Source organism: Lynx canadensis, chromosome C2, assembly GCF_007474595.2.
Source record: "Lynx canadensis isolate LIC74 chromosome C2, mLynCan4.pri.v2, whole genome shotgun sequence".
Lineage (NCBI taxonomy): Eukaryota > Metazoa > Chordata > Mammalia > Carnivora > Felidae > Lynx > Lynx canadensis.
The window spans coordinates 43,801,964-43,818,552 of NC_044311.2; the positions used below are offsets into that span (position 1 = coordinate 43,801,964).

Genomic DNA, 16,589 nt, shown 5'->3' on the forward strand with positions numbered 1-16,589 from the left:
CATTTTCAGATTACTCAAGTTTGTAGCACTATATATATAACACTCTGGGAAGATACAAGGCTATACATTTTCTCACTATGTGGCAGGCCCTTCACTAAAAACTTTATGTGTATTATCTCATATGAGGCTTACGATAGCAGTTTTAAAGTTGAAGAAACAGGCTTGGTGAGGTGACGTAGCTTTTTCAGCTGATATGACTTGGTTTCAAGCTGTTTACCCTGGCATTTCCATCTGTCTTATGAGTCCCAGTAAGTATTTATCAAAAAGGGGAAAAAAGGGAGGAAAGGAAGAAAAGATAGGAAAGAAAAAGGAAAGAGGGAAGATAGAAAGAAAAGAGGGAAGAGCTTTTCTCTGTTAAAGATATTATGAATATTCTAGAACAGGTCCAAATTCCCTTAGTCTGAGCCTGAGTGAGGAGATGGTTTTCTTAATGTCATTCCACCAGGATGGAATTCTAAAGCACCATTATGTGAGATTTGCCTTTGGCTTAGGCTGGTATCTTCTTCTGGGTATTTATCTTGTGTCCCCCACTAAGGAGCAAGTTCTGTGTCTCCTACTCCCTCACTTCACTCAGCATGTTGGCTTATATGTAGTAGCAAAGAATCATCAGGTGCTTTTTAGATATGGATGATACCTCATCTTGCTCATTCCCCTTGTTCTACAGATGTGGAAACTCAGGTCTAGGGAGATTGTTGGCACCAAGACCACGGTTATTGTAAAGCTGGGATTAGAATTGACTATCAGCTGGCGGCACCTGGGTGGCTCAGTTGGTTGAGCATCCAGCTCCTGATTTTGGCTCAGGTCATGATCCCAGAGTTGCGGGATTGAGCCCCAGCCGGGCTCTGCTCTCAGTGTGGAGCCTGCTTAAGATTCTCTCGGGGCGCCTGGGTGGCGCAGTCGGTTGGGCGTCCGACTTCAGCCAGGTCACGATCTCGCGGTCCGTGAGTTCGAGCCCCGCGTCGGGCTCTGGGCTGATGGCTCGGAGCCTGGAGCCTGTTTCCGATTCTGTGTCTCCCTCTCTCTCTGCCCCTCCCCCGTTCATGCTCTGTCTCTCTCTGTCCCAAAAATAAATAAACGTTGAAAAAAAAATTTAAAAAAAAAAAAAGAAAAAAAGATTCTCTCTCCTTCTGCCCCTCTCCCTCTGCCCCTTTCCCGCACTCTCTCTCTCTAAAAAAAAAAAGAAAGAAAGAAAGAAAAAATATAATTGACTATCAGCTGAATGCTCTTGGCACTCTTCCAAACTCAATAAATATTTGTTGACTTGTGGATTGATTTATTTTACTGTCAAAATAACCTGTAATGGGATTGGTACAATACATTATACATGTGGAAACGTAAGACTATTTCATGAAGTAGTTACCACTGTAAATAATTTTTGGCTGTAATAAGATTTCAGATTCATTCAGCCAAATAGTTTACTGAATGGTTCTCAAAGTTTGGTCTGGAGATTAGCAGCATTAACATTGCCTAGGAATTTGTTAGAAATGCAGTTTCTCTGACTGCTATAGACTTACTGAATCAGAAAGTGGGGGCGAGGCACAGCAAAAAGTATTTTAACAAGCCCTCCAGGAATGTCTGATGCATACTCAGGTTTGTGAACCACCGGTTTGGTGTGAAGGGTCTGTTTGGTTTAAGAAATATATAACTAATGAAAAGACTAAAGATTTTGTATAATGGGATTTTTAAAAAAATCAGATAACCTGCTTACATATTACCTTTATTAGGACTTATCTGGCCCAGGAACAAGAAAATGGTCACTTGAAATATTTTGACTTCCCCTCTTTCTCCACCCCTCCCCTGCTCGTTCTCTCTGTGTACCTCTCTCTCTTTCTCAAAAATAAACATTTAAAAAATATTTTGTCAAAAATTCAGTTTCTACCATAAAATTATTCTCTAGAATAAACCTTTCTGAAAAGATATAGGATTAGACTCTCATGACAGAAGCAGTGCAAAGCCAGGAATTGCAAGTATATGTATTTAACAAGATGTACCTGTTAATAGATACAGGCTACCTGTTAATGAATACAGGTAGTTCATAGAAAATTCTGTTAGTTCATAGTTCAAAGAAAATAATGTCAACTCATGAAATAAATATATTTATACGAGGTATAGTTAACTTATATATGTTTGCCTGTGTGGGAAAAAGGGAATATGCACTTTGAATGTTTCAATCAGAGAGCTCTGTGATTAGTTAGGAAACAGTTTTCATACAATTTCAGCAATGACCTAGCTCAGTAGAGGATGCTACCAGTTCTTTCAAGTTAGGAGTCATTCTATATATGGAAATTCCAGAAGGGACCACTCTTTTTTTTTTTTTTAAGTTTATTTATTTATTTTGAGAGAGAGAGAGAGGGAGAGAGACTGCATGTGAGTTGGGGAAGGGCAGAGTGAGAGGGAGAGAGAGAGAATCCCAAGCAGGCTCCATTCTGCCAATGCAGAGCCCAACTCGGGGCTGGAACCTATGAAACCATGAGATTGTGACCTGAGCTGAAACCAAGAGTCGGACTCTTAACCAACTGAGCCACCCAGGCACCCCATAAGGGGCTGCTCTTGACTACAACAGAAACTGAGTGAGCTAGGCATAACCCAATCTGGAGGTCACCAGAAATGTAAATTGTCCCTCTGAGCAAAGAAGGCATCTATTGCATTAGCCCTGCTTTACTGAGTGAAAAGGTAGAGATGGAAATGTGGGTGTGTGTATGCGCGTGTGGCATTGAGTGTAAGGAGAAATTTACTTTCTTTCAGGAAATTGACAACTGTAGCCCAGAGGACTATTCTGAGAACACTGTGAGATTTTGTAACCTTTGGAATTTACCCATCTTTGTTATTTACTGTTTCTGCCTGTTTGTTTTGTTTTCCTAGCATTAATTAGGAGCAAATATATTCAAAAGTCAGAGTAACCGAAGATAGATTTTAAGAGTAGTCTTGTGGGAGAAGGAATCCCAAGGCAAAGAGTGGGTACGGATGGAAGCCGCAGAAGGAAAGGAAAGGACAATAGGCTGTGAAGGTATCAGGGTGAACAAAGCAAAGGGCCCATGTGGAGATTGTCTTATGGCCATACATGACAGTAGAAAAATGGGAGTAAAAGTTGGCTTTGGTGGCAACTTGGGCATATGTGCAGTTGCTACCCGACTTTCTAAATTGTTTATTTATATTTTGAGACAGAGAGAGAGAGAGGGAGAGAGAGAAAGCATGAGCAAGGGAGGGGCAGAAAGAGAGGGAGACAGAAAGAAACCCAAGCAGACTCCAAACTGTCAGCATGGAGCCCGACGTGGGGCACGATCTCAGGAACCATGAGATCATGATCAGAGCAGAAATCAAGAGTCAGATGCTTAACCAACTGAGTCACCCAGGCACCCCGCTACCTGACATTCTAAACTATCATTCACACTTTCTTTAAAGCCCAAGACAAGTTCTGTATACCATTATACTTTGGGCTGCTATAGAAATCCTTTCTACTTTAATAACATTGGTATTTTATTTTATTTTTTTATTTATTTTTTTTTTTCAGAAGACGAAGGTTTATTGTGCTGGCTCTGCTTTTATCTAGATGTAACTATTTCTATTGGAGACCCAGCTATTACAAAAATAAATATACATATTTTGGAATTCACACACAAATCTCTAAGACCATTATGGAGCCAATATTGTCTATAACATCACAAGAATAATAACAAAATGCATCAACAATTGTAAATTAATGTGTCTTTTTTCAAAGAGTTTTCACATCATCCCTACGAGGTAGCTAAGTTTTGTCACTCTGACAATCAGAAGTGATCTAAATCCCACCAAATTGATATCTGCATTAGGTGTACAACATCCCCACCAAGGAATCATACAAGTTATAACTGAGGATCTTCGGTAATAAGGAGCTCATTAGTCTTTCAATCAGCTGGTTACATCTTGGCACAGCTTGGTGAGTCTAGTAAGCTTTTCTTAAAGCAGGATCCTATATGCTTTAGAGTTACTTAAGGTGTTTTGAAATAGTAAAATAAAAAATTTCATATTTTGGTAGTATTTTTATAAAAAAATCTGTCATATTCTATCATATCTGAACTATGTCAGAGTATGAGCTATTGCTGATAATTTATGTATATTGCTAAATTATCCACAGTCCATCCTGTAATTTGCAAAATTAACTCCTACTTGTAGAGGTATTAAACATTAAACAGTGCAACTGTCAGCCATGTGGACCCCCATGTGAAGAATGGGGTTTAAGAAAATTAACCAAAATTACAGAAAAAGATGTTGACAAAAGACACATCAAAGAGATCTGAGTGCCTCTGCAACAACTAATTATGTATATCATTATTTGCCTTTTTAAATACCTTCTTTAACTTAAGTTTTTTAGAGTTTTTCTTACTGCATATAAAGTAACTAATACTTTTGTCCTTCTTCATCTCTTGTTACAGCCTTTAATTTAAAGTCTAGTTTGTCTGATATAAGTATGGCTACTCCAGCTTTCTTTTGGCTTCCAGTAGCATGATAAATAGTTCTCCATCCCCTCACTCTGAATCTAAAGGTGTCCTCAGGTCTAAAATGAGTCTCTTGTAGACAGCAAATAGATGGGTCTTGTTTTTTTATCCATTCTGATACCCTATGTCTTTTGGTTGGCGCATTTAATCCATTTACATTCAGTGTTATTATAGAAAGATACGGGTTTAAGAGTCATTGTGATGTCTGTATGTTTTATGCTTGTAGTGATGTCTCTGGTACTTTGTCTCACAGGGTCCCCCTTAGGATCTCTTGTAGGGCTGGTTTAGTGGTGACAAACTCCTTCAGTTTTTGTTTGTTTGGGAAGACCTTTATCTCTCCTTCTATTCTAAATGACAGACTTGCTGGATAAAGGATTCTCGGCTGCATATTTTTTCTGTCTAGCACACTGAAAATCTCGTGCCAATTCTTTCTGGCCTGCCAAGTTTCAAAAGAGAGATCAGTCACGAGTCTTATAGGTCTCCCTTTATATGTGAGGGCACGTTTACCCCTTGCTGCTTTCAGAATTTTCTCTTTATCCTTGTATTTTGCCAGTTTCACTATGATATGTCGTGCAGAAGATCGATTCAAGTTACGTCTGAAGGGAGTTCTCTGTGCCTCTTGGATTTCAATGCCTTTTTCCTTCCCCAGTTCAGGGAAGTTCTCAGCTATGATTTCTTCAAGTACCCCTTCAGCACCTTTCCCTCTCTCTTCCTCCTCTGGGATACCAATTATGCGTATATTATTTCTTTTTAGTGTATCACTTAGTTCTCTAATTTTCCCCTCATACTCCTGGATTTTTTTATCTCTCTTTTTCTCAGCTTCCTCTTTTTCCATAACTTTATCTTCTAGTTCACCTATTCTCTCCTCTGCCTCTTCCATCCGAGCCGTGGTGGTTTGCATTTTGTTTTGCATTTCCTTTAAAGCGTTTTTCAGCTCCTCGTGACTGTTCCTTAGTCCCTTGATCTCTGTAGCAAGAGATTCTCTGCTGTCCTGTATACTGTTTTCCAGCCCAGCGATTAATTTTATGACTATTATTCTAAATTCACTTTCTGTTATATTATTTAAATCCTTTTTGATCAGCTCATTAGCTGTTGTTATTTCCTGGAGATTCTTCTGAGGGGAATTCTTCCGCTTGGTCATTTTGGATAGTCCCTGGTGTGGTGAGGACCTGCAGGGCACTTCCCCTGTGCTCTGGTGTATAACTGGAGTTGGTGGGCGGGGCCGCAGTCAGTTCTGATGTCTGCCCCCAGCCCACCGCTGGGGCCACAGTCAGACTGGTGTGTGCCTTCTCTTTCCCTCTCCTAGGGGCGGGATTCACTGTGGGGTGGCGTGGCCCGTCTGGGCTACTTGCACACTGCCAGGCTTGTGATGCTGGGGATCTGGCGTATTAGCTGGGGGTGGGAAGGCAAGGTGCACGGTGGCAGGGGGGGCAGGCTTAGCTCGCTTCTCCTTAGGTGATCCACTTCAGGAGGGGCCCTGTGGCAGCTGGAGGGAGTCAGATCCGCTTCCGGAGGTTTGGCTCCGCAGAAGCACAGAGTTGGGTGTTTGCGCGGAGCGAGCAATTTCCCTGGCCGGAACCGGTTCCCTTTGGGATTTTGGCTGGGGGATGGGCGGGGGAGATGGCGCTGGCGAGCGCCTTTGTTCCCCGCCAAACTGAGCTCTGTCGTCCGGGGGCTCCGCAGCTCACCCTCCCTTTGTCCTCCAGCCTTCCCGCTTTCCGAGCAGAGCTGTTAACTTACGACCTCCCAGACGCTAAGTTGCGCTTGCTGTTGGAACACAGTCCGTCAGGCCCCTCCGCTTTTGCAAGCCGGGCTCGGGGGCTCTGCTTGGCTGGCGAGCCGCCCCTCCGCCCCGGCTCCCTCCCGCCAGTCCGTGGAGCGCGCACCGCCTCGCCGCCCTTCCTACCCTCTTCCGTGGGCCTCTCGTCTGCACTTGGGTCCAGTGACTCCGTTCTGCTAATCCTCTGGCGGTTTTCTGGGTTATTTAGGCAGGTGTAGGTGGAATCTAAGTGATCAGCAGGACGCGCGGTGAGCCCAGCGTCCTCCTACGCCGCCATCTTCCTGTCTAAAGTCAATAACATTGGTATTTTAAACTTCTAGGATGGCTTGCCCACCTTGCTTTGTGCCCTAATGAGTTGGCCTCTTTTTCTTTTTTTTTTTTTTTAATTTTTTTTTTCCACGTTTATTTATTTTTGGGACAGAGAGAGACAGAGCATGAACGGGGGAGGGGCAGAGAGAGAGGGAGACACAGAATCGGAAACAGGCTCCAGGCTCTGAGCCATCAGCCCAGAGCCCGACGCGGGGCTCAAACTCACGGACCGTGAGATCGTGACCTGGCTGAAGTCGGACGCTTAACCGACTGCGCCACCCAGGCGCCCCGAGTTGGCCTCTTTAAGTGACAAACTTCAAAAAGACATGAGGTGATATACCAGTAAGAAATTCTGAGCTGGGATATTTTGTTCCTTTAGATAAGTGTTTCCCGAATAGAGATTCTTAAAGATGCTCTGAACATTGATGTTTTTGAAACACAGTGTGTTTTGACTTCTATATTTTTAAATGGAATGAATAAAATAACTACAAATTACCCATGAAAGCAAAACAATGTGAAAGACCCTAAGTTTTTTCAGTGAGGAATTGGGATATAGAGGACATCAGATGAACATCTGCTGGGTACTGTTGCACACTCTACTCTGCTCTGTGAGCCTGGGAATGTTACCAGAAAAAAGAGGGAAGTCACGGAGGTCAAAGAGGGAGACCAACTTTCTGCTACAGCAGAAAATTGAAAGGATTGCATTTTATGTGGAAGAGGCTCAGGAGTGAAAATGCAAGGAGGCACCGCTCTGTATTCCTTCTGGTCTCTGTATGATGCCTTGATGTCTGTCTCCAGGCTTCTTATACTTATCAATCCCGCAAATGTAGAAACCAATCCTAAACTTTTCTTCAGGCCGAAAGACTGCCAATCCAACTTCACTATCCTTTCCCAGTCTGTTAACAAATGATGGGATGCTAGCAAATGGCAGGGGCACCCATAGCACAAGTGTGGGTTGATCAATAAAGGAAATGCATGGTGTGATTTTGAGAGCAACTCTACATTTCTATAGATGCCAGCAAACTGATCTAAACACGAAATGTAGTAGGATCCACTTGAATAAGAGATAATGATCTTTGTGTCACTTTATTGTCTGAGTGACAGTCTCTGAATGCCCTAGCTTTGCACATGCTAGGGTCTCAATGCCAGACTATCAGTGGAGATCAGGGATGCCCAGCAAGGTCCTGGCAGTCTTCCAAAAGAGCTCCACAGCTGGAACCTACTTTTGCTTGAAGCCTCTAAAATTCCTATTAATAACAAGGGTTCTACTAAAATAATATGTTTTCTAGAGTTACATTTGTGATTATTAGTCTTTGTTTCAGCAAAACCTTAAAGAAGAAAAGTGAGTCTACACTTTTCTTCTAGAGGGCATGTTACATGGAACGTCAGAGAAGTAATATTAGAGAGGACCTAAAAAGAAGACAGTAAGTCCAGGGAAGATCTGGGAACAGGTTCGAGGTACAGGCAACAGCAAGTGCTAAAATCCTAAGAGAATGAGTAGCAGATGTTCAGAAAACAGAGAGAGGGCTTCTGTGTCTGTGGCACCATGAAATGGTAGGAAATGAGGTTGGACAGAGACAATGAGGTTGACCAGATCATGCAGGGCCTCACAGGCCAAGAAAATTCAGTTTTGATCTGAATACCGTAGGAAGCCATTGGAATGTTCTGAGCATGAAAGTGACACTGTTTCTTTTTCTCTTATTTAAAAAATTTTTTTTAATTAAAGAAAATGTTTATTTATTTTTGAGAGAGAGAGAGAACAAGTAGGGTAGGGGCAGAGAGAGAGGGAGACCAAGGATCTGAAGCAGCTCTGTGGAGCTGACAGTGGAGAGCTGGATGCAGGGCTCAAACTCAGGAACCTTGAGATCATGACCTGAGCCAAAGCTGGACACTTAACCAACTGAGCCACCTAGGTACCCCCCTTTATTTAAAAATTTTTTTAGTCTTTAGAATTTTAAAATGTTTTGCTTAACATAGCAAATATCTTAGAACGCATTATTTACCACTGAACTCCAGTCCACATCATTTTTTACGTTAAATTCTGAAAGGAATACTTATGAAGTACCTACTATATAATTGAGGTTCATACAATGAGCTTTACTCTGCCTCTAATTAGCAGTATGATTTGGGTAAGTCTCTTACCTGTTACATGTCTTGTAATCTTAAAAAAAAATCCACATATTTAAAGCACACAATCTGATAAGATATGACATATGTATTCACCAAGAAACCCATTATGAAAATCAAGATAATGGACATATTTGGGGTGCCTGGGTGGCTCAGTCAGTTGAGCGTCCAACTTCGACTCAGGTCATGATCTCACAGTTCGTGAGTTCGGGCCCCGCGTCAGGCTTTGTGCAGACAGATTGGAGCCTGGAGCCTGCTTCGGATTCTGTGTCTCCCTCTCTCTCTCTGCCCCTCCCCAGCTTGCACTCTTTCTGTCCCTCTCTCAAAGATAAATAAACATTAAAAAAAAAAAAAGATAATGGACATATCCATCATTCCCAAAAGTTTGCTCATGTTCTTTGTAATCTCTGTCACCTCCCTGTCCGTCACTCAGACCCAGGCAACCACTGTTGTCTGTTACTATAGTTTGTACTTTCTTGAATTTTATATAAATGTAATCATTTATTTAAATAAGAGTATATTCTATTTTTATTGGGTTTCTTTCACTCAGCATAATTATCTTGAGATCTATGTGTGTTGTTGTATGTATCAGTAGTGCATTCCTTGTTATTGCTGAGTAGTATTTCGTTGTACAGATGAAACAAAACTTGTTTATCCATTCATCTGTTGATGGATTTTTGGGTTGTTTTCGATTTTTTACTATCACACATAACGCTGCCATGAGAATGTGTACAAGTCCTTTTAAGGATATATGTCTGTCTTCAGATCTCTTGGGTAAGAGAACTAGGTGTAGAATGGTTGGACCATATGGTAGGTGTATGTCTAATTTTCTAAGAGACTGCCAAACTGTTTCCAAAGCTATTATACCATTTGACATCCACATAAGTTGCTCCCTGTCCTCACCCACACTTGTTATGATCAGTCTTTTTAATTTTAGTTATTACAATAAATGTATAGTGGTCTCTAACGGCAGTTTTGACTTGAATTTCCCTAATGATCAATGCTGTTGAGCACATATTAGAATCTTAGTGCCCAATGCAATGGTAATAAAAGGTAGGGCCTTTGGGGGGTGATTAAGTCATGAGGGTAGAACTCTGATGAATGGGAATTGTGCTCTTATAAAACAGATTCCACAGAGCTCCCTAGTCCCTTCCAGTAAGTGAGAACACAGCAAGAAGTCAGCAGTCTACAACCTCAAAGAGGTCTCTAATCCTACCCTATGCTGGCACCTTGATCTTGGAATTCCCAGCCTCCAGAGCTGTGACAAATATAGTTGTTGTTTATAAGCTGTTTAGTATTTCATTGTAGCAGCCCAAATGGATTTTGTTATAGCAGCCCAAATGAATTATGACAGTGGCTCTCTACAAGCCAAGGAAAGAAGCCTTAGGAAAAACAAGAACTGCAGACACCATGATCTTGGACTTCTGACCTCCAGAACTATGAAAAAAAAAATTCTGCTATTTAAGCTATCTAGTCTCTGGTATTTTCTTATGGCTACCCTAGCAGACCAACATAGCCTCCCATAAGGAAATTATGGTGTGCCCAATGCTGCCCCTACATTTGTAACAGGAATACAAGGATGCGACTCCTGCTTGTACAAACCAGGCACATCCCCCACCTTCCCTTGGCTAGCATGTCTATTTCCTAAGAATCTTAAATAATCCAGGTTCAGTGGCTATCTCTAGAAGGGATTGGGGTTCCAAATCTCACTTCTTTCTCCAAAATAGACATTTTTAATGTAGGTGAAATGACAATAAAATTGTAATTTTAGTCTTGAAATTGTAATTTAGTACAGAAATTGTAATTTTCACAGCACAAAAACAGACACTCAGATCAAGGGAACAGAATAGAGAACCCAGAAATGGACCCACAAACGTATGGCCAACTAATCTTTGACAAAGCGGGAAAGAATATCCAATGGAATAAAGACAGTCTCTTCAGCAAGTGGTGCTGGGAAAACTGGACAGCGACATGCAGAAGAATGAACCTGGACCACTTTCTTACACTAGACACAAAAATAAACTCAAAGTGGATGAAAGACCTAAATGTAAGACAAGAAGCCATCAAAATCCTCGAGGAGAAAGAAGGCAAAAACCTCTTTGATCTTGCCCGCTGCAACTCCTTACTCAACACGTCTCTGGAGGCAGGGAAACAAAAGCAAAAATGAACTAATGGGACCTCACCAAAATAAAAAGCTTCTGCACAGCCAAGGAAACAATCAGCAAAACTAAAAGGCAACCGGCAGAATGGGAGAAGATATTTGCAAACGACATATCAGATAAAGGGTTAGTATCCAAAACCTCTAAAGAACTTATCAAACTCAACACCCAAAAAACAAATAATCCAGTGAAGAAATGGGCAAAAGACATGAATAGACACTTCTCCAGAGAAGACATCCAGATGGCCAACTGATGCATGAAAAAATGCTCAACATCACTCATCATCAGGGAAATACAAATCAAAACCACAATGAGATATCACCTCACACCTAATGTCAGAACGGCTAACATTAACAACTCAGGCAACAACAGATGTTGGCGAGAATGTGGAGAAAGAGGATCTCTTTTGCCCTGCTGGTGGGAATGCAAACTGGTGCAGCCACTCTGGAAAACAGTATGGGGGGTTCCTCAAAAAAGTAAAACTAGAACTACCCTATGACCCAGCAATTGCACTAATAGGTATTTATCCAAGGGATACAGGTGTGCTGTTTCAAAGGGGCACATGCACCCCCATGTTTATAGCAGCACTATTAACAATAGCCAAAGTATGGAAAGAATCCAAATGTCCATCGATGGATGAATGGATAAAGAAGATGTGGTATATATATACAATGGAGTATTACTTGGCAATCAAAAAGAATGAAATCTTGCCTTTGCAACTACGTGGATGGAACCAGAGGGTATTATGCTAAACGAAATTAGTCAGAGAAAGACAAATATCATATGACTTCACTCATATGAGGACTTTAAGAGACAAAACAGATGAACATAAGGGAAGGGAAACAAAAATAATATAAAAACAGGGAGGGAGACAAAACAGAAGAGACTCATAAATATGGAGAACAAACTGAGGGTTACGGGAGGGGTTGTGGGAGGGGGGATGGGCTAAATGGGTAAGGGGCACTAAGGATCTACTATATGCTAGCTAATTTGGATGTAAATTAAAAAAATAAAATAAAAACAAAAGAAATTGTAATTTTCAGTCTTGAAGGAGAAAATTTAAAAAGAACAGTATGGCATATATTTGTGGAGAAAGGGGTGTTCATGAGTGTTGTATCTGAATGAGTTACTGTAAGCAGTTCTTAGGTTCTTTGTTTTCTATAGGAGCCTTCTGTCAGTTTTCAGCCCTAGCTTGATGAACAGAGTAACTTCCTTGTCCAAATCTTTGCCTCACAGAGTTTGGTGAATGGTTGTATCCCAAAGAGTTCCTATTGGTTGGATTAGGTTAAGGAGAGTACCATACTACTAAGGGGTACTTTCTTCATCTAGATGGCACAGAAAATGGAGGTAGAGTTTAACTTCAATCCAATTGCACCTAATTTGTAAATTCTTTGAAGAAAGGGCTTATGAGGGTGACAAATAGAATCTGACCAGAGAAAAATGTGCTCTTTTAACTCTGCATAAGAGACACCAAAAGTAAGAGAGCATCCCTCACTCCATACTTAACATACATTATTTTCTGGATAAATTGTAAACAGTAGTTCCAACGCTCACTTCGTCTAAATGTGTGAGTTTTTGTTTTTTGTTTTTTAAGTAGGCTCCACGCCCTGCATGGAACCCAACGTGGGACCTGAACTTACCACCCTTAGATCAAGACCCTGAGATCAAGAACCGAGCTGAGATCAAGCGCTGGACTCTTAACTGACTTAGCCACTTCAGGAGCCCCATCTAAACGTGTTTTGTTTTGTTTTTTAAATTGGGATTGCAACCACGAGCTCCACGTTGAGACATCAGGAATAGATACAGGTCAGATTATACTATAGTTGTAGGTGCACTGGACTGAGAGCTAGTGGATTTCACCCCTCGATTCTTCAGCAAATTTTTTTTTTTTTTTGCTAAGCACATTCTAAGTGTTGCTCCTTCCAACAAACAACTCTTCAGTATATTTAGGCCGGAGTTGAGCCGTGTGCACTGCACTTCAGTTTTCCCAGCCCTATCCTCCAGAAGCTCACAGGCTATCAGGGAGACACGAGTGATGCCCCTGAATCAGGAACAAAATGGTACAAGGTCCCAGATGATCAAATGTTTAAACATACTCAAACATTTCAAACGTATCTCGCCCAGCCCAAAACAGGACTGTAAAATGACGAATGAAGGGGCACAGAGGTCTCTAAGCCCGTCAACCACGCAGCGCGGAGCAGTGCCAGCACAGGGCGGCCGGGTCCAAGTCCCAGGACTAGGGGCCTGTGGGGCGCGGGTGCGCCGGGCAGAGGCGACTCCTCCCCAGCCGGGCCTTGCCCGGTAACTAGCAGCCACTTTAAGAAGGGGAGCCGCAGGCGACCCGGGTGGAGCTCACGTGACTCGGCTCTGTGCAATCGCTGGCGGAAGTGGTCCAGCTCCGGTGACCGGCACGGGGTCTCCAGGCGCCCCGCGGGGCGTGCAGGAGGGAGCCGCCCCGCCGGGCTGCCCCGCAGTGGGTCGCCAGGATGGTGCAGCTGTACAATCTGCACCCGTTCGGGTCGCAGCAGGTGGTGCCCTGCAAGTTGGAGCCGGAGCGGTTCTGCGGCGGCGGACGCGACGCTCTCTTCGTGGCGGCAGGCTGTAAGGTGGAGGCATTCGCAGTGGCGGGACAGGAGTTGTGCCAGCCGAGGTGCGCCTTTTCCACCCTGGGCAGGGTGCTGTGCCTGGCCTACAGCGAGGCCGGTGAGTAATGGCGAGGCCAAGGGGTGCCTGGACCCCAGCTTGGGGCCTCCTTCCTAGAGGACCGAGCGTCCTCGGCGGCACTCTGGGTGGGGAGAGGACTTCGTGCTTCCCGGAACTTGCCGGATGGTGTTGGGGGTCTGGCGGCTGATTGCTGAAGGTGCTCTGAGCTGCGCCGTGGTAGTCCTGGCAACCGCAGGTGAGCGCCTGCTTCTAGTGGGGGGTGGGGAGGGATTGCATCTGACTGCTCCTTATCTCGCATGCTCAGGAGAAAGGCCCGTGGTTGGGTGGCTGGGTTCCACTCAGCCGAGACACTTCAAAACAAACAATAAAACTCCAAACACCCAAACTCAAAAGTATAGAAAATTTCAAACACATACCAAAGTAGGGAGAATAGTATCCTGTGCCCCAGTACTTCCAGCTTCAATAAATACGCCAACTCGTGGCCAGTCCTTTTACATCTATACCTTTATCGACTTCTTGTCGGTTTTTGAAAGCTCACATTATATGCTGGGTTTTAAATCTATGTAAGTGGAACTCAGGCCATAGACCCCGCCCCCGACAAAATGGTGTAATAACACCCATTACCCTTTTCCCACCGAAATGTGAAGCAGCACCAAGAGATATATCAGGTGTGAGTATATTCTATTTTAGAAAAATTCAATATTTAAAAATAGGAGGTATTTAGATTACAGAAGGATTTATCATAGGATTCTTTTAACTGCCTAATAATCCACTTAAAGTTGGATTTCTGGTTTTCAAGAGTGGTGTAAATGTGTAAGTGGCAGTATTTATGGTGGAAAAGCCTATGGCTTAGGGGCTTACTAATAAAGTAGGGAGCATGAACTTGGAGGACTGGAGATCTCATTCTAATTCCTACTGTGTCTGCAACTGGTTGGGTGTGAGTTTATAGAAACTTTAGGGTCTCAGTCTCTGTTTAAAAAAAAAAAAGTTGAATTACTAGATCAGTGATTTCCAGACATTGGGATTTTGTGGATCAGTAAAAAACTATGGGGTATCATCCATAGTATGATATATATGACTGGTCATTTTGTCAAGTAAAGATACATATTTTTAAAAATGAAAAGCCCGACTATTAATTGCAACCATAAGAGAAAAAACAGCCTCAAACATTGGATGTCTTTGCTTTATGAGCAACTTATTGTGCTGTTATTTTTGCTTTTTGACTAGCGAAGACAACAGCAGAAGCCCCCACTGATCCACAGATATTTTTGAAAGCCACTCATTAGATCTGTGTGTTCTCTATCAGCAGAAGATTCTGATTTGGGTATTTCTACTGAAATCTTTCTTTTAATCATCTTTCAATATTGGTAGTTTTCCTCATCTGGCTCCCCTTTTAAGCATGGAGGTTCTCACCTTCAAGAGCTCTACTGAGTGGCAAACTCCCCAGTTTCAAGGTGTGGGGTGTGTGTGTGTGTGTGTGTGTGTGTGTGTGTGTGAGAGAGAGAGAGAGAGAGAGAGAGAGAGAGAGAGAGAAAGGGGCAGAGACAGAGACAGAGCAGACATATTTACATGATTTGACCTATTCTTCCAAATCAATGTTTATTCTAGAATTGGAAGCGGCAGACATTATGTAAAACTCTGGTCTTCTTGCCTGTCAGTAGTGGTGATTCTGGGGACCCTTGGATGTCACTACTTGTGCATCAGAATCACCTGGGGGAACTTGAAAAAGTGCTGATGCCTGGACCACAACCTCACAGAAACTGTCAGTTTTCGGGGGTGTGGCCCAGCACGGGGGTGGGTCTAATATTTAGACAAGATTGAGAACCACCTAGAGCCATACTGGCTGCTGTAAGCAGTGAGTAGCATGGTAACCTGATTAATGAGGCCTTGAAAAACAAAGACGTTTTTATAATCCAGTTGGCTGTCCTAAAGAAAGTTCAGGAGTCATGTGGTATGTGCCTTAGCATGGGTCAGATAGCTCAAGGGTAACTTTCAATTCTCAACTTGAAGAAGACTGGGTACAACCCCTGGGTACAGCTTCTATTATTCTACACAAAGATGACTCCTCGCTATGCTGATATCCAGATAACTTGTCTTCCACTTTCCAGCTTTTTCCTTTTGGTTTCTTTCTTCCCATTCACAGTAATTTAGACATGGGAATTCCTGCTCTAAGTGCCTAGGGTCTTCCTCTGTAGCAAATCTCCCCCTGTCAAACACAGAATGAATTTTACATCAGCCATTTATATTTACTATAAGTGCTTTGCAGCTCCCTTACCCAAGTAGAAAACATTTTCATTTTTTAATCTCTAATTAGCGGGATGCTATTCTTCCTTTATAAAATTTGGGGGTGGTAGAGAGAATGTAGATAGAAATTTGAAGGACAGGGGCCCCTAACATCATTATCAGTAATGAAAACTTAATTGAGGCTTTGTGTGTGAACTGAGGAAGAGGAGATGTGAGAACTTATTGCTCTCAAAGGAGAAAGACCTGGTAGCCAGAGTTGAGTGTTGTGTGGGAGCTCTCATGCTGGACACTTGTTTATGGGGTGTCTGAAGGTGGTTGGGCAGGGAGGACAAGACCACATGGCCCTCATTGCCTGTTCTTTAGCACAAGTGTATTAAACGAGTCTGTCTATTACATCCTTCCCAAGCCCTGCGGTCTTTTAACTTTTCTAAAGCCATGAAACATATTTTGATGCATTGTATATTATTTCTGCCTTCTGATGTCAATTTTGTCACAGGAGTGCTGCCTTTTCCTTAATCTTGTATTAGTGTTAACCAGGAAGTTTCTTATTTTTAAAAATCAGTGACTCTTAGCTTAAGAATAAATATGAGAGAGGCGCCTGGGTGGCTTAGTCGATTAAGCGTCCGACTTCAGCTCAGGTCATGATCTCACGGTCTGTGGGCTCGAGCCACATGTTGGGCTCAGTGCTGACAGCTCAGAGCCCGGAGCCTGCTTCAGATTCTGCCTCCCTTTCTCTTGCCCCTCCCGGTTTCTGCACGCGCACGCACACTCTCAAAAATAAACATTAAAAAAAGAATAAATATGAGAACATTTTTCTAATTTACTTAACGA

General features: G+C 42.7%; 1 protein-coding gene and 1 pseudogene across 1 annotated transcript in view; one reads left to right on the top strand and one right to left on the bottom strand.

Moving 5' to 3' along the window:
- Positions 1–16,589, bottom strand: part of LOC115523590 — a 36,951-nt pseudogene that overhangs the window by 7,776 nt on the left and 12,586 nt on the right.
- The window catches only part of HPS3 (HPS3 biogenesis of lysosomal organelles complex 2 subunit 1), a 38,348-nt gene continuing 34,997 nt past the window's right edge, over positions 13,239–16,589 (top strand). The window contains 1 exon segment of the mRNA XM_030329730.1: positions 13,239–13,553. Coding sequence (XP_030185590.1) covers positions 13,337–13,553 — 217 coding nt within the window. The 5' untranslated portion in view covers positions 13,239–13,336.